At 34.2% G+C, this 25389-nt stretch overlaps 1 protein-coding gene across 2 annotated transcripts; it reads left to right on the top strand.

Annotated features, from left to right (window-relative positions):
• Positions 1 to 3559: 3559 nt before the first annotated feature.
• Positions 3560 to 25385, top strand: LOC120077640 (callose synthase 7). Of its 2 annotated transcripts, XM_039031590.1 has the most exons (42): positions 3560 to 3770; positions 6331 to 6431; positions 7526 to 7638; positions 7723 to 7810; positions 7897 to 8007; positions 8099 to 8257; positions 8816 to 8905; positions 9024 to 9115; positions 9455 to 9578; positions 10842 to 10979; positions 11061 to 11137; positions 11211 to 11298; positions 11494 to 11616; positions 11707 to 11824; positions 11992 to 12323; positions 12482 to 12534; positions 12744 to 12804; positions 14702 to 14783; positions 14866 to 14915; positions 15040 to 15126; positions 15375 to 15479; positions 15818 to 15912; positions 15992 to 16073; positions 16196 to 16359; positions 16504 to 16630; positions 16744 to 16841; positions 16946 to 17054; positions 17146 to 17297; positions 17920 to 18029; positions 18106 to 18222; positions 18318 to 18386; positions 18509 to 18692; positions 18798 to 18909; positions 19315 to 19437; positions 19573 to 19691; positions 19827 to 19910; positions 20826 to 20938; positions 21012 to 21241; positions 21917 to 22714; positions 22824 to 22874; positions 23052 to 23237; positions 24795 to 25385. In XM_039031590.1, the coding sequence occupies exons 1-42, from the start codon at positions 3560 to 3562 to the stop codon at positions 25029 to 25031; spliced, it is 5763 nt and encodes a 1920-aa protein (XP_038887518.1). In that variant the 3' UTR covers positions 25032 to 25385. The 2 variants fall into 2 exon arrangements, with proteins under 2 accessions (XP_038887518.1, XP_038887519.1); XM_039031591.1 differs by lacking the exons at positions 3560 to 3770; positions 6331 to 6431; positions 7526 to 7638; ... (4 more) ...; positions 9024 to 9115; positions 9455 to 9578 and adding an exon at positions 9920 to 10653.
• Positions 25386 to 25389: the final 4 nt, after the last annotated feature.

Genomic DNA, 25389 nt, shown 5'->3' on the forward strand with positions numbered 1-25389 from the left:
CAAGTGACATCCCTACCATTTTAATAAATTGTTCAAATAAATTCACTGCTCACAATTATGCTAAAACCCCCACATGGTGGTTGATAATAATCAACCCATCAACACCATCAATCACATTACTATTTATAAACAACATAAATCCCGATCATTTGTCCACAATTTTCTACAAAAAAAAAAAAAAGAAAAGAAAACAATACATTACTAATTATTTTACTAACATCAAACTTAAACGAAAAAACAAACAATATATATATATATATATATGTATATAATATTTTAAAAAACAACTTATTTTGAACATTAAAATTGTTAAAAACTAGAACAATCGAATAAAAAACTTTTTATACTAAAAAAATTTTAAATTTTAAATTAATACTAAACTTTTTAAAACTATGTTTTCAAAGTTAATACTAAAAAAACAAGTTGTATAAAAAATATAAAAAGTCATTGAAGTGGTAACTTTTTTTCTTTTTCTTTTTTATTAAAAACAAACAAAATACCAAACTTGTTAACTAAAAACAATACTAAAATATAGAATATCATATAAATAAATGACAAATAAACAAAATTACTTCTTGATATTCAATTAAAAATGATAAAAAAATGTAGAGAAATATAATTAACATGTTTTCAGAGACAACAAAAAACAAAAAACAAAATATAATACCTAAAATCTAATGTTTTCAAAGACAACAATAAACCCTACAAACCCTTAACACTAATATTATTATATCAATATTAGTGAATTCAAGCTATTAAAAAATTGTTATTTAATTGAGACTAACATGGTAGATCTAAAATATTAACATGGTAAACTAACATTAACGTGGTAGACTAACATAAACATGATATATCTAAAATATTATTAAATTCAACATAATATAGATATATAACTAATATTAAAAAAAATAATTAACATCAATATAAGGAATAAAAATGATATATTTAGCATAAACAAATATTAAAAACAAAAAATTACTAATAATAAAAGTTAAAGTTCAACTCACGAATTTGATAGTAGTTTTTTTTTCTTCCTTCAAATGTATACCTCTTTGTTTCATGAACAACAATAGAAACTATATTAAAAAAAGAAGTAATAATATAAGAACAAAAAATAAATTTATAATTATTCTTAAACAAAATAGGAATCTAGTAGAGTGAATTAACAAGCCTATATAGTCTGTGATCAAGGGAGAAGTGTGGGGACAATTTCAAATGAAATAGAAGAAGAGAATGAATAAAACACGGGAAGTGTAAGAGAGCACGAAGAAGGCAGAGGCAAAAAAATGGAAAGAGAAAGAGCATCGGGAAGGCGAAAGGCCAAAAAAAAAGGGAAGGGAAGATAACACGAAGAAGGCAGAGAGGAGAAAAAGAAACTTTCGTTTGTGATATGAAAAAAGTGGAGTGTGGCTTAAAAGCTCATAGGCCAAGTGTTCAAAATTCGATGCCGAGCAAAGAATTTAATAGTTAGGTGGGCAACATTAAAAGCTGCCTAGATTCGGTCAAGGCATAGGAAGTTGGCACGGGGGAAGTGGCAGCATGAGAAACGACAGAGGAGATGTTGCGTGACAAGACCAGGTTGTCGATGGTTTAACTTTTGACCTATGTAGGTCGAGTTTTGAACCCTCGACAAGTAGAAAGATCGAAGGTTGAACATCCGTCTTTCTCTATATGTCGAGATTTCAACCCTCGATAAATCCTTTTCACTTTTTCTCCCTACCTCGAATCTTTAAAACTACCACAAATCCCTAAATACTTTTCAAATAACCATATTTTTCTAAATACTTTTCAAAACTACAATATTACAATAAAATATCATTTTTAAAATTTAAGCAACTTGATCAAAAAATTTGTTTGGTTGCTAGTAACAATTTAGTATGTGCTTAGGATAGTGTAGTTTTTATAATTCAAATTTATAACAATTTTAAATCACTCAAATTTAGTATGCAACATTTAGACCATATAATCTTAAATTTATAAGGGTTAATCCATAATATGTAAAAAAAGGGTAAAATGTAACCATATATATCTATTTGCGTTTAGCTTGATAGATTGCATATATAGACTAAATATATCTATAAACTACATTAACTAAATCCTGAAACGATGATAATTAGGTTAAAAATCCCTTTTATATAAACGTATTATGTGTTATATTTGTTACTTGAGCGACAAAACATCTTTACAAAATCAACTTCAAACATACGTGAAAAACTGATTTTAAGATTTATTAAAAGTAACTGTAACAAATTCAAGGTCAAGTTGCATACATTACCCATGAAGTATGGTGCTGCAACTACATCTTCAAACTTTGAATGGTAAAAATTGGATCTTCAAACTTCTACCAGTATTAAAAGTATGCTCATAAACTTACAGTAGTGGTAGAAATCGAGCATCCAATTGATAAAAGTTGAAGATTCAAATCTATATAATTGGTACAATTTCTACAATTACGGAAGTTTGATGGTCCAAATTTTTTACTCGCATAAGTTTGAGAGCTAGTTTCTACAATTACAAGTTCAAAGGAATAGTTACAACCGCTACCATATTTTAGGGATGTTTTTTGCGATTTGTCATAAATTCAAACATTTTAAAATATTGAAATTAAAATATTACTTTTAACCTAAAAGTTAAAATTTTATTTTGGTGAGATTTTTTTTCATGACACAAACTATTCAAACGGCATTTCAATTTTGGAGAAATTGTCAATCTAACTATAATTTAATTAGTATAAGGTATATACTTTCGTTCAAAAAGTTAGAAATTGGAATTATCCAACAGTTGAACTGAAAAAAAAAAAATGAAAAAGAAAAAAAGAATCGCAAGAGATCGACGGTTGAAAAGATGCGGGTGAAGCTCGTAATTTGCCGTTTACTTGGGCCTTTGTAAGTAATTGTGCAAGTACATACAGTTCATCTTCTTCACTGTTGGCGCCAGAAAAAACGAGCCACAGACGAGAATCAAAGCAACTCAACTCTGAAACAGAACCTGTCTTCTCCAACAAAGCTTCTTCCCTCTCCCACCTGAGAAAAGTGAGGTTCAGAGTTCAGAGGGATTATCTAGATTCCTAAACTACACAAATTGCTCAAAAGGGTTCTGTCTTCTTCCTCAAAAGCACTGCCACTGTGACTGTCACATTTGTTTATGCAGAAATTTTCATTTTAGCGGCAAAAAAGCAAAAGCTAAAGCAAAAGCACAAACACTGCTCGTTCTTTGCATTCCACCTTTTTTCCTCCTAATTCTTTATCAAACTCCAAAGCAATTCAATCATCCGACGCACTACACTATTCCAATTCTTTTCTTACTCGCGGAGCAATCCAAAAGCTCCTCCCCCCGTTCCTCCAATTGCCCCACCTCACACTCAAAGCATCTCTCCACTTCCTTCTTCTCTACTACATAAACATGGTCTCCCCTACTTTCTTCCGCATTTGCACAAACTTAGACTCAACCCCACTTCCTCAAACTTCGACTTACGGAGACCACGGCGGTGTTTTGTTTGGTTTAGCAAATCCATCAGCTGGAAGAATTGCTGGGTTGTTGAGGTTTGCGAAGCCAAGTTATGGCGAGTTCCAGTGGGAGCAAGAACGAGGTGGGTCCGCCTCGTTCGTTGTCTCGGCGGGTGACGCGCACGCCCACTCGGATGGTTGAGTTGCCTGAAGACAATTCCGGGATTGACAGTGAGCTCGTGCCATCGTCGCTCGCGTCCATTGCCCCCATTCTCCGTGTGGCCAACGAGATTGAGCCTCAAAATCAGAGAGTCGCCTATCTCTGTAATCACTCTAACCAACATTATTGTTTGAATGCCACTCTTATTAGGAACTGATTGCTTTTGTATACGGCATTTCCCATTGATCTTATTACATACATACTAGCAAATGGCTGAATATCCTGGCATAGCTGACTCTTTTGCTTGAATTTTCTCGATCATTCGACGTATTTTAATGATTTAATTTTTTCAGTCTTACCCTTAATATTATGATGGTGGTAGTGGACGGAAGTTGACCCTAACTTCCTCTACTGCTACTAATGCTTGCAAGAAAAAACCATTCCTCTCACTAAGAGATGTGAAAACAGGAACAACGACTAGCTAGACGAAGTTAGTGTTTTGATTTAGGACGTCTCCGAGTCATCACTAGGAAGAATGGTTACGACGAAACCATATCATGTTATACACAGTGCGGAAGTACGGAGTAGAACAACCTAGCCTCCACATTGTCAATTTAGAGACTAAAATGATGAAAACATGAACATAGAAGCACAAATCTTTTCTAGATGTAAGATGTAATTGAATGGGTTGTTCTTTAGCTTTCTTCCACCACAATAATCTGCTAGGATCATTAGCTATGGAAGTGGAGCAGTTTTTAAATGAAATCATCTTGTACATTGAAAAAGAAACTCTGGATATGACAATTTGCCACAGGTCATATTAGATGATAAAAGATTATACAGAAGTAGGTTAGTTGGGCGTTCATATGCTTACCTCGTCATATCCCACCAATGGAACCAAACCTTCAATTTTCTACTTTGATAATGCCATCTGTCATTCTCAAGGAATTTAATGTTTTTTTTTGCCCTTTTAAATCAAGGTGCAGAAGAAAGTGAAAGTGTGCATCCAAGTTAGACTAATAGTACGACCATATTGAGAGTCAGGTTAATATGATGGATCAGAATCATTGCCAAAGACTTGAGCCCGAGGACTTAGACTTTAGAAGACATTCAAAATGCCACGGGGGATTTATCACCTGTTTTTGAACCACTTGCTGGTAGCCCACTGTCTATTTATGTTGTGGCTGATCATTAGAAGACATAGTTGGACTCTCTTGAACTTTGGGCATCTGTTTTACTTATCACTTTAATATTTTTCCATAAGCAGGCTTATTCACTCTTGCTTTTGTCAATTGATCCTTTGGACACCAGGCCATTAACTTCCATCAAGGGGTTTTTAAGGATTGTATCGGTACTTACCATACAGTTATTGTCCAACTTTACAACTTACTGACTTGGGAGATCAAACGGAGCTCCATTTTAGATTCCATCAATGAGAAATGTAAAATATAACCAATATAGGGAGCAACGAAATACTGGTCTGTTGATTGATTTGAGCCTTGACATTTACATCCTCTTAGATCACCAATGGACCCAAAGTTTAAGCTGATGGGTGAAGGTAAATTTAATTATAACATCTAACACTCCCCCTCACTTGTGGGCTCGAAATATGAAGAAGAGCCAAACAAGTAGAAAAGAATATTCAAGAGGAAACAACATTGTAGGGGTTGGAACCTAGAACATCCTGAAGCAATCTGCTCTGGTACCATCTTAAATCACCGATTGACTCAAAAACTTAAGCTAATGGGTGAAGATAAATTTAATTATAATATCTAACACTCCCTCTCACTTTTGGGAATGTAAGATGATACACAATTAAATTTACCTTCACCCACTTATTTGATAGTACGAGGTTCCATCTCAAAACCAATTGGTAATGAGAGGAGTAGCTCATCTTTCTTATAAAGAGTGTGAGATCCCTTGGTTTTTTCAATGTAGGATTCTCAACATGTCTCCTCAAGATGATGCCCCTTTTGGGTTCACCATTCTTGATCAGATTTCAATTTCTTTTTATTTGACCGAATACCGATTTAGGCTTTATGAGCTCTGATACCATATTTGATAGTTTGAGGTTCCATCTCAAAACCAATTGGTAATGGGAGGAGTAGCTCATCTATCTTAGAAGGAGTGTGAGACCCCTTGATTTTTCCGATATGGAATTCTCAACATCCAAATAACATGACCTGTATTTATGCTGATGAGGCTGAATAGACCATACATTCAATTTTTTACGTGAAGCATCCAAACCATCGAGTTTGCAAGCGACTGCGTGTCAAGTGAAGTCAAGTGAATATTGACTTTGTAGACTTTAAATATGCCTCTTTGTCAGTTTTGTCCCCTTTTGCACAATACAGGAGTTACATCTAGCTAGAATATTATGATATGAGTGAAAGAGCCCGCATCTCCTGATCTAGAGAACTTCTTAGGAGTATGCTGAATGAATACCAAAAATTTTCATCTATTGACCTCCTTCTGCCGTTTAGTTTTGACATTTATCCTTCACTGATAAGTGATTACTGATATACTTGCAAAAAGTTTTCTTTGCGTAACTTGTAGTTCTGCAGATTTAGTAAAAAAAAATTACATCTGGATCTTGTATGAACTGTGCTCATGAGAGGAAATGGATGGTGCAGATGATTTATTTATTTATTGTTATTTTGTCCTACAATCGAATTTAGCTAAATCACGATTTAAAACTGTACTCCTTGTTACTTTTATTTGTAGGCCGCTTCCATGCATTTGAGAAGGCTCATAAAATGGATCCAACATCAAGTGGACGGGGTGTTAGACAATTCAAGACTTATTTGTTACACAGACTTGAAAAGGTATACCTTTTAATATCATACTGTTTCTAGATGTGGTCCTGAAGTTAGCAATTACTTAAGCTAGTAATTAAGTGGTTTACATTTACTTTTTTTAAAATAATAATAATAATAAAAAATAATAATTATTATAAAAATAATTTAAAGAATATGAAGCATATACATTTTAGTGTGGGCTGGGCGTGTGTGTCAGACAGATGTCAGACACCCCACACTTATTGGCACAATAGACTTGCTAGACACTAGTCGGGAAAATTCTGGACCAAGGGGAGGCTCTGTTGGCAAGGGCTTGAGGTCTCTTTTTCATACTGGCTTAGAGGTTCCAAGTTTGAACCTTCGAGTGAGTTTAGTGTAAAAAACCCTGAATGTCTCCCGAGTCTGAGCCTTGGGGCGGCCATTGGTCTCTTCAGGTATAGAGGAGAAAAGCTCCAACTCTTGGTCGAGCAAATTGAGAGTTTTTTTTTTTGGATACATGTGCATGTTACCATTGTCTAGCCCAATAAATAGGTATTTTTGAGACTTCACCAAATAATCATTAGATATATGACTAAATTATTCGAACTTTTATTTAGAACAAAAATAGGGATATCGAACAAAATAATAAATTTAAAATGTTATACATATGCCGAGTTTTCTTCTGGTATAAAAATAATATTAAATTTAAAATGTTATTCTCTAAAATACATGTCCTTTTCATGTCTATGTCTTAGATTTTAAGAAAATTATGTGTCCCTGTGTCATGTCTATATCTATATTTCACTCAAGTTAATTACTTAATCTACTCGTGCATTTAGAATCCCTTTTAATTTTTTAATTATTTTTATTTTATTTTTTCGTTCCTTTCTTTCTTGATGATCCCTACAAACTATCATAGACTCACACAAATTAAAATTCAGTAGAAAACATCACACCATATGTTGGTCAAAAGTTTGCTGCATAATTTTTCCTCTCCTTAGGTGAAATGTAAGCTCCTCAAGTTTCTATTTTTTGAATGATTAGAATTTTGGAACATTTAAAGATAACGGTTCACCCATATAACATTTGATTGATTCAAGACATGAATCAAAGTGATCAATGCAAATTTATATTTGTTACAGGAAGAATATGAAACAGAACCAATACTTGAAAGACATGATGTTCAAGAAATTCAGACTTTTTACCAGAAATTCTGTAAGAAAAATATTGAAGAAGGAGAATATACCAAACGACCGTGAGTTTTGTATTTCATCTTTCATATGTCATAGTTTTGGTTTGCACACTGTTTACACCGTTTGATCTCCTATGAGGCTTGCAGAGAAGAGATGGCTAAGATCTATCAGATAGCGACCGTACTATATGAAGTACTAAAGACAGTGGTACCTGCTTCAAAAATTGACGAAAAGGCACGAGTCTTCAAACTTTCTACGCAACAAATAATTCAATTCCTCTGAAAAAAACATGAAATAATTTGTTTGATTTGTTTTTGCAGACTGAGCAATATGCCAAGGAGGTTCAAAGGAAAAAAGAGCAGCATGAACATTATAACATTCTCCCCTTGTTTGCTTTGGCGGTTAAACCAGCTATCATGGAACTTCCCGAGGTTAATATCGGAAGTCTATATAATATTGTATTTTCTTAAGTTCACTACTTAATTTTTGTGCCCTATGCTTACTTTCATCAATATTATATAGATCGAAGCAGCAATTGAAGCATTACAGAAGGTGAACAATCTTCCAATGCCTAAAATTCATTCAACCAGTAATCCTGATGAAAATCCGTCAGTGCCAACAGAGAGGGTGAAACCTGTCAACGATATACTTGATTGGTTGTCCTCTATTTTTGGGTTTCAGGTATTTTGGAGGCTCTAGTTACAATGGAACTTATTTTAGGCTACTGATAGTTGTTTCTGGGGTTAGCTGGCTTTAATCTCAATATCGTAGGAGGGTGTTTAGAGTTTAAGTTTCTTATATTTTGTGGAATTGTGGATTTGAGACCCAGAAAATAATAAACACATAATAAAAAATAATTGTTAAATTTGACTCAGGACTGTTAATAAATTTTATCAACCAAATTTGACTCGGGGTCGTTTACTGCATTTTCATTTTATTTTATTTTTCCTGTTATTCGTGCCAAATAATGTTTAAAAGTTCACATGGTGGGGATTTGTCCATGATATTTGAGATTGATGTTTTTTCTTCTCTCTCTATAAAAAAGAACGATGTTTATATATATATATATATTATATATATAAATTTGTTTTTTTTTATTAGGTTCACCTTCTCAGGGTTAAAATTCTTTTAGATTTGTTACGCCCAACTTTAGTGAGTCTAGTTGTGTTACTATAAGGATAATAGTAGAAGGGAAGATAAGATCTGCTAACTTCTATCGTGTCTTCTTTGGATATGAAGAAAGGAAACGTAGCAAACCAGAGGGAACACTTAATTCTGCTTCTTGCAAATATTGATATAAGGAATAAGAATCCGCAAGTTCCTCACCAGGTAAAACATTTTGCAGATGAGATATTTGGCCCATACCTGTTGGGTTTATGATGTGATCTCAGTTTGCTATAAAATTCCATGATCTGCATCTCATTTTAATATTACTTGCTTGATGCAGCTAAAAAGTGGCACCGTACAGCAACTGAGTGAAAAAATCTTTAAGAACTATATTTCGTGGTGCAACTATCTTCGTTGCAAGCCAAATCTTGGGTATATCTTATTACCATAAATATCGTCAACATCGATTAATGTCTTGAAATTGTATCAAATTTCATTCATTTTGTTATCTGTGTTCTATATTGTTTTTTCATTAACATGCTCATAACTAATGAATGCCTTTATTAATTTATTTTAGACATTTTTGTGAACATATAAATGTCTTTATTTAAGCATGTATTTTACATTATGACTTATAATTTGTGTAAAATTCATTATGCAATTTGAACATTTGAGAGCTACTATCAAGTCATGGTTTATGTATTCTGGTTTCCTCTTGGTCATCACCCTTGTAGCTTACCTACTAAGTTAATGGTCTATTTTACCTTTTAGGTTTCCTCATGAATGTGACCGGCAACAGTTGCAGCTAATTTATATCGCACTTCATCTTCTTATCTGGGGCGAAGCTTCAAATATTCGATTCATGCCTGAATGTTTATGCTACATTTTCCACAATGTATGTGTGTCTTCTTATCACATTGTTATTCACTTACAATGTTTGATGAATTTCTTTTCATTGTTAGTTCTCAAACGCTTGGTGTCTTTGATGTCATTAAAATGTCAAATAAAAGTGCTGTATCTGTTACTAGTATTTATTAGCGCCATATTGACCTGATCATGAATAGTTTAGTACCATTGCCATAATCATCATTATTCAGAATTCCAATGAGCCTTAAAATTGAAAATTGATTTGTACCTTCAATTTTTATGAAGAGTTGTGATTAACAATCATCTTTTCCTGCAAGTTAGGTCACTAATATGTTCAAAGGGAATTACATAAAAGATGAGACAGGGTAATGGTACAGGGTGGAGGCTGGATTTAACTCCAATTATAATGTCAAGCTAATCAACAGTCGTTTGCATTGGAGTCAACAAGTGATGGGTCCATGGGCTCTAAGTAGATGCCAGCAAGTTAAGGGAATTGGAGTTGAGGGGAAGTTTCAGAAGCATGCCAAGAAACAAGGGGCAAGAGTAGAGTAAAAAAGAGGAGGGTCGAGGAACTTTCTCTAATGAGGCTTACATTCTGAATTGAAACTTAAGTCAGCAGATACACTCCATGGGGATCGGCAAATTCATTTATTTTTCTTATTGTGGGACCAAAATATAGAAGAATTCTACTCATTCTATTCATTTGAGTTCAATGTATATCGGCATACATGAAAGTCCTAACCTAATAGTAGGAAAATTTCAATAAAGGATAAAAGACTAATAAGCTCCTATATTCGCGCATGTATACTATAACAATTATATCAAAATCTTGCTGACACTGGTTCTCAATTCCTATTTTAGCTACCGTTTGTAACATCTTGAAGAATTTCATGAATTAGAATTTCAAGTTCAGGGTGAATGATAGAAGTTTACTTATATAGATCACTTATTGTGTGCACTTATTCACCCAAGAAAGGACGCTGTGTGGCAGAGCACATTTAAGGGCGAGACCAAGTTAGTTATAAGTGTAACAAATTGAAGAGAAAAGAAGCAGTTAGGTATCGGATTAAGGGAACGTTGAAGACAGAGAGAGATACACCAAGGTTGGGTGGGGAATACAAGTTGATATCTTTGATTAACTTAAAAATGATCATCTTTTGTGAACTGGTCTCCTCATCAGTAATCACATAACTGTTACTTTCTTTCGGTTTATATCATTGTTTCTAAAATTTCTTAACCATATTGTTGTTTAAGAATGCTCAATCTTATTCTTGTTTCCTCAATATGCAAGATGGCCGACGTTGTCTATGGGATTCTTTATAGCAATGTCCATCCTGTTAGCGGAGAATCATTTCAGGAGGCAGAAGCACGTGATGAGGAATCATTTTTGAGGGAAGTTGTAACTCCAATTTACCAAGTTCTTTTGATGGTAATCTCATCTTTTATTTGAGCAATTTACTTGTTCCCAAGTTTGATAAGATTTCTAAGAATTATTTACTTGGTACAAAAGGAAGCTAAGAGAAACAAAGGAGGTAAGGCAAGTCATTCTACCTGGCGGAACTATGATGATCTCAATGAGTATTTTTGGTAAGCTTCACCTAGAAGTAAATTCATATCGAGCTTTTGATAATATTTACTTGAAAATTTATTTGCGATCTAGGTCTGACCGATGTTTCAACCTTGGATGGCCTATGAACCCCAAATCAGATTTTTTTAGGCATTCAGATTCTATACAGCCTGCAAATACGGTCTCTCTCTCTCTCACACACACTCCTCTTTCTTTGTGCTAGTTGGTTTATACATTGTTCCCTTAGTGGCATACTAATCCAGCTGTGAAATGTCTTCATAAAAATTGAACGTTGTTGTCTTGCGCTTGCTTGTCTTCTGCTATGTGTCTGTTACATAATTTTAGAACATTCATGTGGATTTTCTTTGAATTTTAGAATCCTAACCAAGTAGCTGCTGGAAAGAGGAAGCCTAAAACAAATTTTGTTGAAGTCCGTACCTTTTTGCATCTTTATAGAAGCTTTGACAGAATGTGGATATTCTTTATATTGGCATACCAGGTTTTGTCAACCTTTTGGCTTTTTTTATATTACCTTTTTAATCATCTTTTTTATTTTGAATGCAATATCATATATAACTTCATATTTCAGGCTATGGTAATAATTGCCTGGAGTCCTGGTGGATCTCTTTTAGCAGTTTTTGAAGCCGATGTCTTCAAGAGTGTTTTGAGCATTTTTATTACTGCTGCTATTCTTAATTTTTTGAGAGGTATGACATCAATCCTGATTTCATTCTGTTTTGTATAATTTTTTAGAATGTGGTGCCTAAATTGCAGACTATTCTTAAGCTTTCTTTTTGTAATTGTCAAGTTTTATCTTAGGTGATTATTTTAAGTTTTATGGCAATTTTCATATTGATGTATGCTTTATCTGCAGCTACTCTGGATATAATTTTAAGTTGGATTGCATGGAGGAGCTTGAAATTTACCCAAATACTACGTTATCTACTAAAGTTTATAGTGGCAGCAGCGTGGGTTGTGGTTTTGCCTATTGCTTATTTTAATACCGTGCAAAATCCCACTGGACTTGTGAAGTTTTTCAGTAGTTGGGCTGCGGACTGGCAGAACCAGTCATTTTATAATTATGCTGTTGCGGTATATTTGATACCAAATATATTGTCCTGCTTACTGTTTTTGCTTCCACCTTTGAGAAAGAAGATGGAGCGTTCAAATTGGCGAATTATCACATTGCTAATGTGGTGGGCTCAGGTCAGTATGTTTAACATTCATTACTTCCAATTGAATTCTTTGTTTGCTGGTTGTTTAGATGCTCTATATCTAGAGTCTGGCTGTTGTTTTAGTTTTCATCTCAATTGTCGGTCTAGTTCTCTTTATTCTCGTCTGATGTTTGGTTTGGCCTACTGCAGCCTAAACTTTATGTAGGAAGAGGCATGCATGAAGACATGTTCTCATTGCTGAAGTAAGCATACCTTTATGTATTTATTCCTTTGCTTCCAATTTCTCACAAGGAGTAGAGGGAAGTTCCATTGCAGTGGTTTTATTTGAAATTGCTTGTTTGTCTACATAGGATCTTATGCTACAGAGCTTTTTGGTTACGGGAGTGTTCTGTTTTGCTATCTTTTCCCCTTTCCATTATCTTTTTTGTTGACAAAATTTTCTTGGGTTCAGGTATTCACTGTTTTGGATTCTGCTGCTAATCAGTAAACTAGCATTCAGCTACTATGTGGAGGTGATTTTTCTTATCAATCGATAATTTGATTGTAGTATCTTATAGAGATCACAAATTCTATTAATCTATGTTCATTGATAATCTTTTGCTTCCGTATTTAAATGGGAATACTAGTAAAATACCTGTAATTTTTATTCGTTTTGTGAAATAAATTGAAAAAGAGAGAACCTTTTGGAGCCCTCTCTCTCTCTCTCACACACACACACACACACATTTTAAATTTATTTATTACAGAAAATTATAAAATGAAACTAAATGGTCAATATATTACTCAACCGCTGTGGGTTGGCCTGATGTAATGGTCTATGAGGGTCAATGCAAATAATAAACTACTTAGAGGGAATGAGTTTTGGTCATGGTGGCGGCCTGTTTAGGATTTAACATTCTATGAGGCTTTTTGGCAACCAAATGTAGTAGAATCAGATAGTTATCCTATGAGATTAGTTGAGGTATGTCCGATGGCCACCCACTTAGGATTTAACATCCTATGAGTTTTTTTGGCAACAAAATATCGTAGGATCAAGCACTTGTCCCATGAGATTAGTTAAGATACATTCAAGTTGGCTAAAAATATACATACATACATACTGCCATTAACTTTGTTTCTAGCTCATGGGGTATCTTCTTACTCTTCTAAGTAAATTTTTACTCATGTTGGATAAATCCTTTTAATAGATCTGGATCCCTGACTGGTTTAATTATAAATTGAAAGAAAGAATTCTTCACATTCACCACAAGCATTTGGGATGGGGCTCAGAAAAAGAAAAAGTTAACCGTTCGTGTTTGTCATTCATGTGTATCTCAAAATTAACTAATCTTTGGATGCAGTATGGTATTTTTCTATTGTTTAAGTTTAATTTTACTTTGCAGTCAAAGCATAATGTAATTGTGAAATATCTATCTCGTATAGATTCGGGGGATGGATTGTTTACTAGAAGTTATCAAAGTGGAACAATTAAGATTGAATTGTAACAATGTTTCTCCAAGTAATCAAAGAAGGATGTGAACTAATATTAATCTTTTAAAGTATTCATATTGTTAGATAGTATGGGGTCCCATCTCAAAACCAATTGGTAATGAGAGGAGTAACCCATCTATCCTATAAAGAGTATGAGTCCCCTTGGTTTTTCCAATGTGGGATTCTCAACATGCCCCCTCAAGATGGTGCCTCTTTTGGGTTCACCAATCTTGATCGGATCACAATTTCTTCTTATTGGATCGACATCACCTGTTTGGGCTTTATGGGCTCTGATACCATGTCAAAAATAAAAGAGTAGGGAAGAGAATAACAACACAGTTACGTGGAAACCCTAGTACAGGGAGAAAAACCACGATAGACACTGATTTTTATTATTAATTCTGATACACAAAGTACAAGAGAATAGGCCAAATAAATAGACTAGTGGGAAGCCCTAGGGTACACATAATTACTAAAATGCCCCTAGGGTTACAAGCTGCTTTTTCGACAGATATAATTAAATTTACCACTATAACCCATAAGCTCAATGGGGATTTAACATGGTGTAAAAGCAGGTCCTTTAATCAAATCATTGTAATATCATTTTGATCACCAATTAATATTTATCTTTACTTGTTGGGTCTTCTACAATTTTTCAAGCTCAAAAGTGAGAGAGTGTGTTAAAGTATTGATATAATTAAATTTATGATAGCCCATCGAATTAAGCTTTTGGGTCAATCAGTGATTTAATAGTCTTTACCTCTTGATGTTCAGTTGAACTGGATACTGAACTGCTTTAATTTGATGCAATAAATGCAGGAACTAAACATGACATAACTAAATTTCCTCATTGTCTATACCGTGGAATTATTTTGACCATGTTTAGTGGAGTAATTTATATCTTTCTGAATCTTATGTTTATTATTTGCATTTGAATAGATATATCCACTCATTGGTCCTACAAAGTTGATTATGACAATGCATATTGATAATTATCAATGGCACGAGTTCTTTCCGCATGGTAACATTATTATCCTAAAAATATTAAACTTCGTGATGAGATGCTATCGCTATCACTGATGGTTATTTTGGAATAATGACAGTGTCATATAATGTTGGGGTTATTATAGCAATATGGGCTCCCATTGTCCTGGTAAGTGAACTAGAATTTCATGAATGTACAATGGACGACATTTAAGATACTTGTTCTGCTATTGCTACACAACATATGACATATTGTACTAATGTTTTTTTTTTCTTCTTATTGTTACATGTAGGTTTATTTTATGGATGCACAAATTTGGTATGCAATATTTTCAACCATTTTTGGGGGCATTCATGGAGCCTTCAGCCATCTGGGTGAGGTTAGTGCCGAGTATCTTTCTAACAAGTGAAAATTATACTATTGCCAACAGTTAAAGAAAATCTAGTAAATAAATACATTTTTCTGTTTTGGGAGGCAGTATAATAAAATTGAACTTTCCTTTTACAGTTAATCGATTGTTGAATTGTTATTGTTATTATTGTTTTAAAAAAAAATTGACTGTTGAATTTAGAACTGGGTGAATGGAATTTTTTTGATGATATTTTTTCTAACCATGGTATTTTCTAGATAAGGACACTTGGCATGTTGCGATCCAGGTTTGAGGCCATTCCTTCAGCCTTTAGTGAACGACTGGTTCCATCATCAGATAGGGATTCCAAGGGAAAGAACCTGGTACTTTTAGTTTCTAAGTCATTTATATATCCCCTTGATCATAAACTTTAGATACAACAACATATTATTCTCTTCACACTAAATACGGAAGTGCATACCAAATTACAAAAATGAATATATTTGTTGTTTTTAACTAATGAAAATAACATGGCTTGGAGGTCGGATAGTCAATCAAATAATGTGAAATTTCAAAATGTCTTATTTCAGAATAATTTCACTTGTTTAGTGCGTTCCAATACTATCCAAAGAGGCAGAACTTTCAATTTATAACTGACGACTTCTAGCCATTAGTTTAATTATTCATTTTGTTGTACCAAATGTGTGCTCTTTCATCACAGGATGAATCACTAGTAAGGAAGAATATTACCAACTTCTCTCATGTCTGGAATGAATTCATACTAACTATGCGGCAAGAGGACCTGATCAGTAATAGGTCATCACCACAATTAAGTTCAATTGATATACAAATTGGAAATTCCCAACATTTTCTTCTGACTGAAACTTTCGTGCAGGGATAGAGATTTGCTACTTGTTCCATATTCTTCAAGTGATGTCTCCGTAGTCCAATGGCCTCCTTTCTTGCTTGCTAGTAAGGTATAAAAGATCCTTGAAGACTTGTAAGATAGCTGAAAAGCATGATTTGCATATTTGCTGTTTTTCAGTTAAAGAAAATTGGTTCGATGACGAGCTTTACTTTTTTTCTCCAATGATGCTAGATTCCAATAGCATTGGATATGGCAAAAGACTTTAAAGGAAAGGAGGATGTTGACTTATTCAGGAAGATTAAAAGTGATGATTATATGTATTCTGCAGTAATAGAATGCTATGAGACACTCAGGGATATAGTAACTGAACTTCTGAAGGATGAAGAAGACAAGAAGTAAGGAGATCATAATATCAACGCTTTATTTTTATATAGTCTTGATACCACCTTTCCTGCTAACAACTTTTATTTGATGTAAAATACTCCTCCCCTCCTATCAATTTTGAGGATAAATTGATATTTTTATCTCTCATAATACAGGATTGTGCGGGATATTTGTCATGAAGTAGAAAATAGCATACAGGAGCAAAAATTCTTAAGCAATTTCAAGATGAGTGGTCTTCCTTCACTCAGTGAGAAACTGGAGAAATTTTTAAAACTTTTGGTGGTAAGTGTCTTGTATTAAAAACAATGTTAGCAACGATGATGGTACCTTTGATAGACCGGTGGCATGGTTTTGATTAACTGTGTTTACATTTAATCAAGTGTTTGTTTTGACAGCGTGATGATGAAAATGAAGTTGGTGGGTCCCAGATAATCAATGTTCTCCAGGACATCTTTGAGATTATCACGCAGGATGTTATGGTTAATGGCTCTCAGTAAGTCTTTTGAAGTATAAGTATATGTACACATTAAACCACTGTATTCCATGAAGCTTGTTTGATATTCTTGTATGTATATAACCATTTATTTCCAATGCAAGAATTCTTGGAGCAGATGAAAACCCTAATGATAACTCTGATGGGAAGAAGGGGCAGAGGTTTGAGAATATTAACATAGAACTTACATCCACCAAAACATGGATAGAAAAGGTTTTCTTAGCTATCATTAAGCTTTTTGATGTTAATTTCTTTGGATATCATTTAAAAATGAGGGTTTATTCTACATTGCTTTTGTTAACAGGTTGTTAGGCTTTCTTTGCTTTTAACTGTCAAGGAGTCTGCAATTAATGTGCCTCAAAACTTGGATGCCCGTCGGCGTATCACATTCTTTGCGAATTCCTTATTTATGACCATGCCTAAAGCTCCTAAAGTCCGTGACATGCTATCTTTTAGGTCTGTCATTTTAGATTTGTCTTTCACGTTTCAATCTCCATTTTGATGACTAGTTTTTTCGTCTTATGAAAAAGGGATATTTTCTAATGTGTGCTAAATTTAGTAGCTATGTTCCTTTGGCAATTGATGATATTCATTTTATTTGGAGGTTTTTGTTTATTTTTCTAAATCTTCTTATGGTGGTAGTTGTTTCTGTATTTATTTTTAGTTTTAAAATAAGGTCACAAGGAAAAGGAGAGGACTTAATCACTTTCTGAAGTCATTTTTTTTTCCTCAATGCAATTTTTCTTTGCTATTAAAGAAAAGTTTTGTTGTGGCACAAAAAGTTGAAGTACTTCCTGGAGCAAAACGGTGGTTTGCGCCTTCATAAAAGATTTATTTTATTTTATTTTTAAAAAATTCTTCTTCTTCTTCTTATTATTTTTAGTGGCCTCTCTCTCACTCCTTGATCACTATCTCAACCATTTCATACTCTTGATCATAAACATGAATTTAGTCATTTGAGCATTTTACTTATTGTTGTCTATTGAGTTGAAGTTATATTATTGTTTTTCTATTTCACATCCTGCTTTGATAACTTCTTCTTCTTCTTCTTTTTTTTTTTTTCCTGATTTATGATTAGTGTTTTAACTCCTTATTACAAAGAAGATGTCCTTTATTCCGATGAGGAACTTAAGAAGGAAAATGAGGATGGAATATCCATTTTGTTCTATCTCCAAAAGATATATCCTGGTGAGCTTTATCTTCCTGCCTTTTTTACATTTAATGCCATGGACGGCAACTTACACTTGCATCGACTGTATACTAGATGAATGGACCAACTTTCTGGAGCGAATTAGAGAACTAAAACTTGAAAAAAATGATAAGGACAAGACGGAGTTACGCCAGTGGGTATCCTACAGAGGGCAGACATTATCAAGAACAGGTTGAAAGAAATCGCCTCCCCCCCTTCTCTGTGTTAGAATTTATGGATACTAACCTTAACACTTGATACGTCTATAAATCTTGATGGTTTATCAGTACGAGGTATGATGTACTACCGTGATGCGCTTCAGCTTCAATTCTTTCTGGAATGTGCTGGGGAGAATAGTATGTTTTTTAATTTTGTTTTGCTATTATCACGAGAATCAGAATCTATGCTCAATTTTCTTCCCAAACTGAGTAATTGTTATACTTAATATCTGGAGTGTCCTTCCTTATTTACTTGGCAGCTGGTGGTTATCGAAACATGGACTTGAATGAAAAGGAGAGGAAAGCATTCTTTGATCGTGCACAAGCTCTTGTTGATCTAAAGTTCACCTATGTTGTCTCATGCCAAATCTATGGTGCCCAGAAGAAGTCTGATGATTCTCGTGACCGAAGTTGCTACAATAATATTCTCAATCTGATGTTAACGTGAGTCAGATGTTAGCCGTTGCTAGCCTTTACAATTTAAAAAAGGCACCTAAAAGATCACTGTTTTTATTAAGGATATAAATAAAATAAATAAACATTGTGCAGGTATCCATCACTACGTGTTGCTTACATAGATGAAAGAGAGGAGACAGTGAATGGGAAGCCCCAGAAGTTTTATTACTCAGTTCTCGTGAAGGGAGGTGATAAATTAGATGAGGTATAGGAGAGTAGCTTCTAAATTTTATACTTACCCACAGTTATATTAGGAGTTGCAACCTCTTGCTGGTTACTTCCAATTATGCATGCAGTGTGCCACAATGATTTTAAAATTGTGTTTAGGATTCTGTGATAGTTCTGAGCAAGAAGTTATTCCTATTTAAGATAATTATTAAAAAGAAAGAAATGCTTGGAGCTTTAGGATTTATTTGACCACATAAATTTTCTACTTCGAAGAATTCATAATGATAATCATGGTCATTCTTCAACCTTTATCTGTAGCCAAGTGGTAACATAGATACCTTGGTTATGTTCCTCATTGAAGAGTAGCAGCTGGAGCTAGGAGTTAACTTTTTACTGGACTTTCCATAGAAGTTGCAGTTCTAATTGCTTGTTATGTCTTTAGGAAATCTATCGAATCAAGCTTCCAGGTCCTCCAACAGCAATTGGTGAAGGAAAACCCGAGAATCAAAATCATGCCATTATTTTCACTCGTGGACAAGCTCTGCAGACCATAGACATGAACCAGGTGATTTACCTTTCCATCGTCAGTTGAAGATAGTGTAGCATGACACCTTTTTACTGTTTCCAATTCATTGGATGATTATTATTGCAAAAAGTTGACAGTTTGCAACTTTACAAATCACGCTTATATTTCTCACAGGACAACTATTTTGAAGAAGCTTTCAAAATGAGAAATGTTTTGGAAGAGCTCCAGAAACACCGTCATGCAGATCGAAAACCCACAATATTGGGTTTGAGGGAGCATATCTTTACTGGAAGGTCAGTTAGGTTGAATCTAGTAACTGGCATACGACAATGTAACTAGTCAGTTTTCAATATAGGCATTTTCTTTGACTTTATGACATCTGATGTTTGACAATGTTTTATGCTTGTTTCTCCACTTATCTTTTACAGTGTTTCGTCTCTTGCTTGGTTCATGTCCAATCAGGAGACTAGTTTTGTAACCATTGGCCAACGAATTTTGGCAAATCCTCTGAGGTAAATCATTGACTTATCTTTATATAATTTCAATGTATGTATTAATACTTACAAATATATGACATCGACTTCCTGCATATAGTTCGCTTTTAGATTTTAACATTAAGCCTACCTATTAATATTTTAACTTCTTGTTTTATGGGCATTCTGTGGGTCTATATACCTTGGTGCTTTCCGATTTTCTATTTCCCCTTTCAACACTTGTCATCTTGAAAATTTGAAAAATGCTGCACACTGGTTTGGATGCTACTGAGAATTTGGGAAGGTGTAAACCGTTTTTGGTCTAAGAGATACCTGCATGAGATCATGAACAGATGACATGGAGATTGGTAATGGAAAGTAAGCTAATTCTAAGGACTATTTCCGGGGATTAATTTATGGGTTGCTTTATTTCGTCCATTCACTTTTGATCTTTTCTTCTACTTTATAGTGTGTATTATATTGCTATCACTATCACTTTTCTTCACATTTTCTTAGGTTTAGTACTAGCTGGTAATACTACTGCCTTGCACAACTTTATACCTTATCGTTGTATGACTGACAATAAAAATTAATCCTCTCTTTCAATTATTATTATTATTATTATTTTGTAATATCAAAGTTAAGCACTCGTTATCAATAATAAACTATATCATGGATATCATCTCCAATAACTAAAAACTGAAAAAGACCCAAATCAATTTTATCCATGTTTCTATCCTAGGCAATTACAATTGTGTTTTGTGATAATGTAAAATTGACAACATTTTTCACTTCTCCAGAAGTTATAAACCCACATTTTTCATGCTACTATTTACAATATGTATTTTGATTTTCAAAAACTGTTCTTATTTGATTTGAATTTTAAATTGGTCTGATTTATTGGAATGTTTATATCATGGATCAGTTTCACAAGCTCACATGTCATTTTCACAGGGTACGTTTCCATTATGGTCATCCTGATATATTTGACAGAATCTTCCACATAACTAGGGGTGGCATCAGTAAAGCTTCTAGAGTTGTTAACCTAAGCGAGGATATATTTGCTGGTATTTCTTATTTCAATTGAAGGTGATATGCCGATAGATTCCACCTGTCCATTAATTGTGCTAATCTTAACAGGATATAATTCAACTCTTCGTGGGGGGTTTGTCACACATCATGAGTACATCCAAGTAGGCAAGGGGCGAGATGTGGGCATGAATCAAATATCACTTTTTGAGGCAAAGGTTGCAAATGGGAATGGAGAGCAGACACTTAGTCGTGATGTTTATAGGCTTGGACGTCGTTTTGACTTCTATAGAATGATGTCCTTCTACTTCACAACTGTTGGATTCTACTTCAGTAGTATGGTATTATTTCCATAAGCCAGATTTGTTTAAGTAGTATTAAGACATAATTTATTTATGGCTTTGCCTTATCCTTGAGTAACTGCTCAAAATTTTCCTCTGAAGATCAACATGTGGGCTCCTTGTTTCAAATAAGTTAAATATTTACTCAGTTACGTGTTTGTGTGCTTGGATTTCTAACTAATTCCTCTTCTTATTTAGTAGATAGAAAGATGTAATTGCTTCTACTAACTGTGCTATATATGTAATTATTAAGAGATTGTGTACATATTCATATTTTTCTGGCAAATATTCAATATTTTTTTACTCAAAAAAATTGTTAATGCATATGTTTTTTTCTATAGTCATATTTATGTTGTACAGGTATTTGGCTTCAAATTGCATGAATATGATTTTTAGTTGGCTATTTCCAACTTTACTGAATTTGGATAGTTGATAGGCTATATTAAGATATCCTGGTAGGCTTGAACTTTGTGGATTATGAGAAGCAGGGTCTTTATCATAGCGAGATCTAAGACCAATGAAGACCAATTAGTGAGCAGAAACCTCCTTCCAAATTTGAGGAGTTATACAGTAGATCATTATTCTTTGAAAATTCACGAATGGTGCTTTCTATTGCCTGTGTGTTTGTCATAAAAGCAAGGATCATTCTAAGCTTTTGAATTATACATCTCGCAGGTGACTGTGCTGACTGTGTATGTATTTTTATATGGACGTCTATACATGGTTATGAGTGGCGTTGAAAGGGAGATTCTTGATAGCCCTTCCATACATCAGACTAAGGCTCTTGAAGAGGCTTTGGCTACCCAGTCTGTGTTTCAACTAGGCTTGTTGCTAGTACTACCAATGGTTATGGAAATTGGCCTTGAAAAAGGATTTCGTACTGCACTTGGTGATTTTGTTATCATGCAGCTGCAACTAACTTCTGTTTTTTTCACATTCCAGCTTGGAACTAAAGCACACTTTTATGGTCGAACAATCTTGCATGGAGGTTCTAAATATCGAGCTACTGGTCGTGGCTTTGTTGTTTTTCATGCAAAATTTGCTGATAATTATAGGCAATACTCACGAAGTCACTTTGTCAAAGGCTTGGAACTGTTTATTCTGCTGCTTGTTTATCAAATCTACGGAAATTCATATCGCAGTTCAAAACTTTATTTGTTCATCACTTTCTCGATGTGGTTTCTGGTTGCATCCTGGTTGTTTGCTCCCTTTGTGTTCAATCCATCTGGATTTGACTGGCAAAAGACGGTTGATGACTGGACAGATTGGAAAAGGTGGATGGGAAATCGTGGTGGAATAGGGATCTCCCATGACAAAAGTTGGGAATCTTGGTGGGATGGAGAACAGGAACACCTGAAAAGTACAACATTAAGGGGAAGAGTGCTAGAGATAATACTTTCTTTACGGTTCCTCATATACCAATATGGAATTGTTTACCACCTTGATATATCTCATAACATTAAGAGCTTCTGGGTAGGGATTTTTTCTATTATCACAAAGATATTCTCTTAATTGTCCTATTGGTATTTCTCTGGATATGTTGCCAATATCTCACGCTGCTTTTGCTTCAATGTCTTTCCAGGTTTATGGACTTTCTTGGGTAGTCATGTTAATTGCTCTTGTTGTCTTAAAGGTATACCCCTACATAAGGATCTCACATTATTTTTCTTACCTTGAAGGCTGATTTGCTTGAACATTTTTACTATTTTAGATTGGTTAATTTTCCCATTCGATGAAACTGTATTTTGCATATGTTCTTAGTAGATTACTAATCTTGTTGGCTGATGCTTATGTTACATGTGGCTACCAGTTGGTATCAATGGGCAGACGAAAATTCGGTACCGACTTCCAGCTTATGTTCAGAATTCTGAAAGCTCTTCTCTTCCTCGGTTTCATGTCAGTCATGACTGTCTTGTTTGTAGTATGGGGCCTCACAGTATCAGATCTATTTGCAGCTATTCTTGCGTTCTTGCCTACTGGATGGGCCATCCTTCTGGTAAGTTTTGCAATTATGCTCTCATGTGATTCCCATTTTATTTGAAATAAAATAGATCTATCGGCCTTTTAGTCTCCGAGTTTCGCGTTTAGTTGCACTTGGGTCTCTGAGTTTCCAAACCTTAGGGATCAAAAGTGTATATTCTTTTTCCTTTTTTATAATTATAATGGAGACAAAATGAAATTCAATCTATAGTAAATATAAGTTGTCTATCTAATGCACTTTAGGTCAGTTACACGTCAGAAAAGTGTCAAATCTACTAACAAAAAAAATACTTCCTAGCTTCCTACACGCAATCTGCCTCCTCTTTCCTTGTGTTGTTAGGGTTATCCCTCTCATTTTCCCCTTCAAGAAATTGTTAGGAATGCAATTAGGAACATTATAAGGATGAACTAGGCATTTGGAGTGGGATTTAGGGCTTGGAAAAGATCTCAAGGAGGGTACAAGTATCTCAAATTACTTATTTCTGCTGTAATTTCTTCTTGATATTGGAATATATTACTTTCCTATATTTTATGTTTGTATACCAAACAGAAATCTACTAACAAAATCTACTACCAGGTTTATCATTTGTCTGATTCTATTCGCCTTCACAAAAAGACCATGGCCTACCCTTCTCCTACACTTTTCTCTCTAGTCCTTCCTCCCATACAGCTTTTTCTTAACCCTTCCACCCTTCTTTTCACATAACTGAATACGAGACCTAACATTTCTATCACAACGAAATTTGACATTTCTTGTAAAATCATGTGTTATGTATAGTAAATTTATCAATCCTCTAAAGGTAGCACGTTCAATATAAAAACAAAGTTATTTTTCACAATAGCTTCTAGTATCTCCCAAAATTTATCCGGAAGGTCAGCACTCTCATTCAAATAATATTCTACATAACAAGTCACTTAGAAAGTTGTTCTTAGAAGAAATTTTGAGAATGGTAGAAAATTATTGTTGGGAAATAAACCTCTGTCATTCTCTTTCAAATATATGATATTGTCCATTTTTAGTATAACCTATACGAATTTACTTTTAATTTCACTTGAAAGACCTTGTATTAATGAAAATGTTGTTCTAATATACCATGGCTCTGTCATTCTTCTAACCATTATGGGACCTCTCTTTGCAGAACCATTATTTTCTAATCAGCTTTTAATATCCCAGTTTTCAAGGACATGGTATCTGTTCTCATACAAGCAATCTTCTACTTATCATCCGACTGTTTTCCGATCTCTTAATAAGTACTTTATAAGGTCTTCTACATATGTCCCATAAACATATAGCTACTTTGCCACTTCAATAGCTTGATTTTGCATGTGAAAGGCCAAATACTTGGAACTGTGAATTCAGATTCAAGGATGTGTACTTGTTACCATTTGCTTTTCCTCGGCCTTTTCAATCTACCTAAAGATCATCACAGTTCACTAAACTCTCTGTTATTCTGGCTGTTCTCCTTGACATAAATAAAGCTTGGACATTGTTTGTTTAGCACAGCTTTCTTTCAATAAATTACATGTAAAAGATGTAGTAGTATTGATTCATCTCTCTCTTCTTTTTCCAAAGATTGGGCAGGCTTGCAGACCAATGATGAAGGGCATAGGATTCTGGGAATCAATAAAAGAGCTTGCAAGAGGGTATGAATACATCATGGGTCTCGTCATTTTCATGCCCATAGCCATTTTGTCTTGGTTCCCATTTGTATCAGAGTTCCAAACACGTTTGCTCTTCAATCAAGCATTCAGTAGAGGTCTACAGATTTCAATGATTCTCGCTGGAAGAAAAGAAACGCCATCTACTTGAACTATCTCTCTTCTCACAACTGTCCATTTACATCTCTTCAATCAGCGCCTTGGTGTATCTTGTAGGCCTTTTTTCCTCAATACATAGTTACAGTTATAAATAGAATTCTGAGAGATCAGAAAGTGATCATTGTAACAGTTTTCCATTTTCCCTAGGTATTGATAAAATGATTCCTGTAGTTTGGGATTACCAAATTTTTGGAATTCGGTGGTGTTTTCCCCAACTTTTTGTTTTGCTAAAGATTGCATATTCTATGTCTATTCTTTAATCCATAGGAACTAGAAGAAGAAAGAAAAAAAAAAGAAAAGACATGATGATTAGCCCCAAGAAATGAAACCCAATGATTCTGATATAGCTG

The sequence above is a fragment of the Benincasa hispida genome, chromosome 5 (assembly GCF_009727055.1).
Source record: "Benincasa hispida cultivar B227 chromosome 5, ASM972705v1, whole genome shotgun sequence".
NCBI classification, from domain to species: domain Eukaryota; kingdom Viridiplantae; phylum Streptophyta; class Magnoliopsida; order Cucurbitales; family Cucurbitaceae; genus Benincasa; species Benincasa hispida.

What these genes read in the sequence shown, in the direction of transcription:
- LOC120077640 (XM_039031590.1), top strand. Translation starts at nt 3,560, where the DNA reads ATGGCGAGTTCCAGTGGGAGCAAGAACGAGGTGGGTCCGCCTCGTTCG. An exon ending in TATGGGCTCCCATTGTCCTG is followed by an intron (nt 14,916 to 15,039) that starts GTAAGTGAACTA and finishes TGTTACATGTAG; the next exon opens with GTTTATTTTATGGATGCACA. An exon ending in TTGCTCTTGTTGTCTTAAAG is followed by an intron (nt 22,875 to 23,051) that starts GTATACCCCTAC and finishes TGTGGCTACCAG; the next exon opens with TTGGTATCAATGGGCAGACG.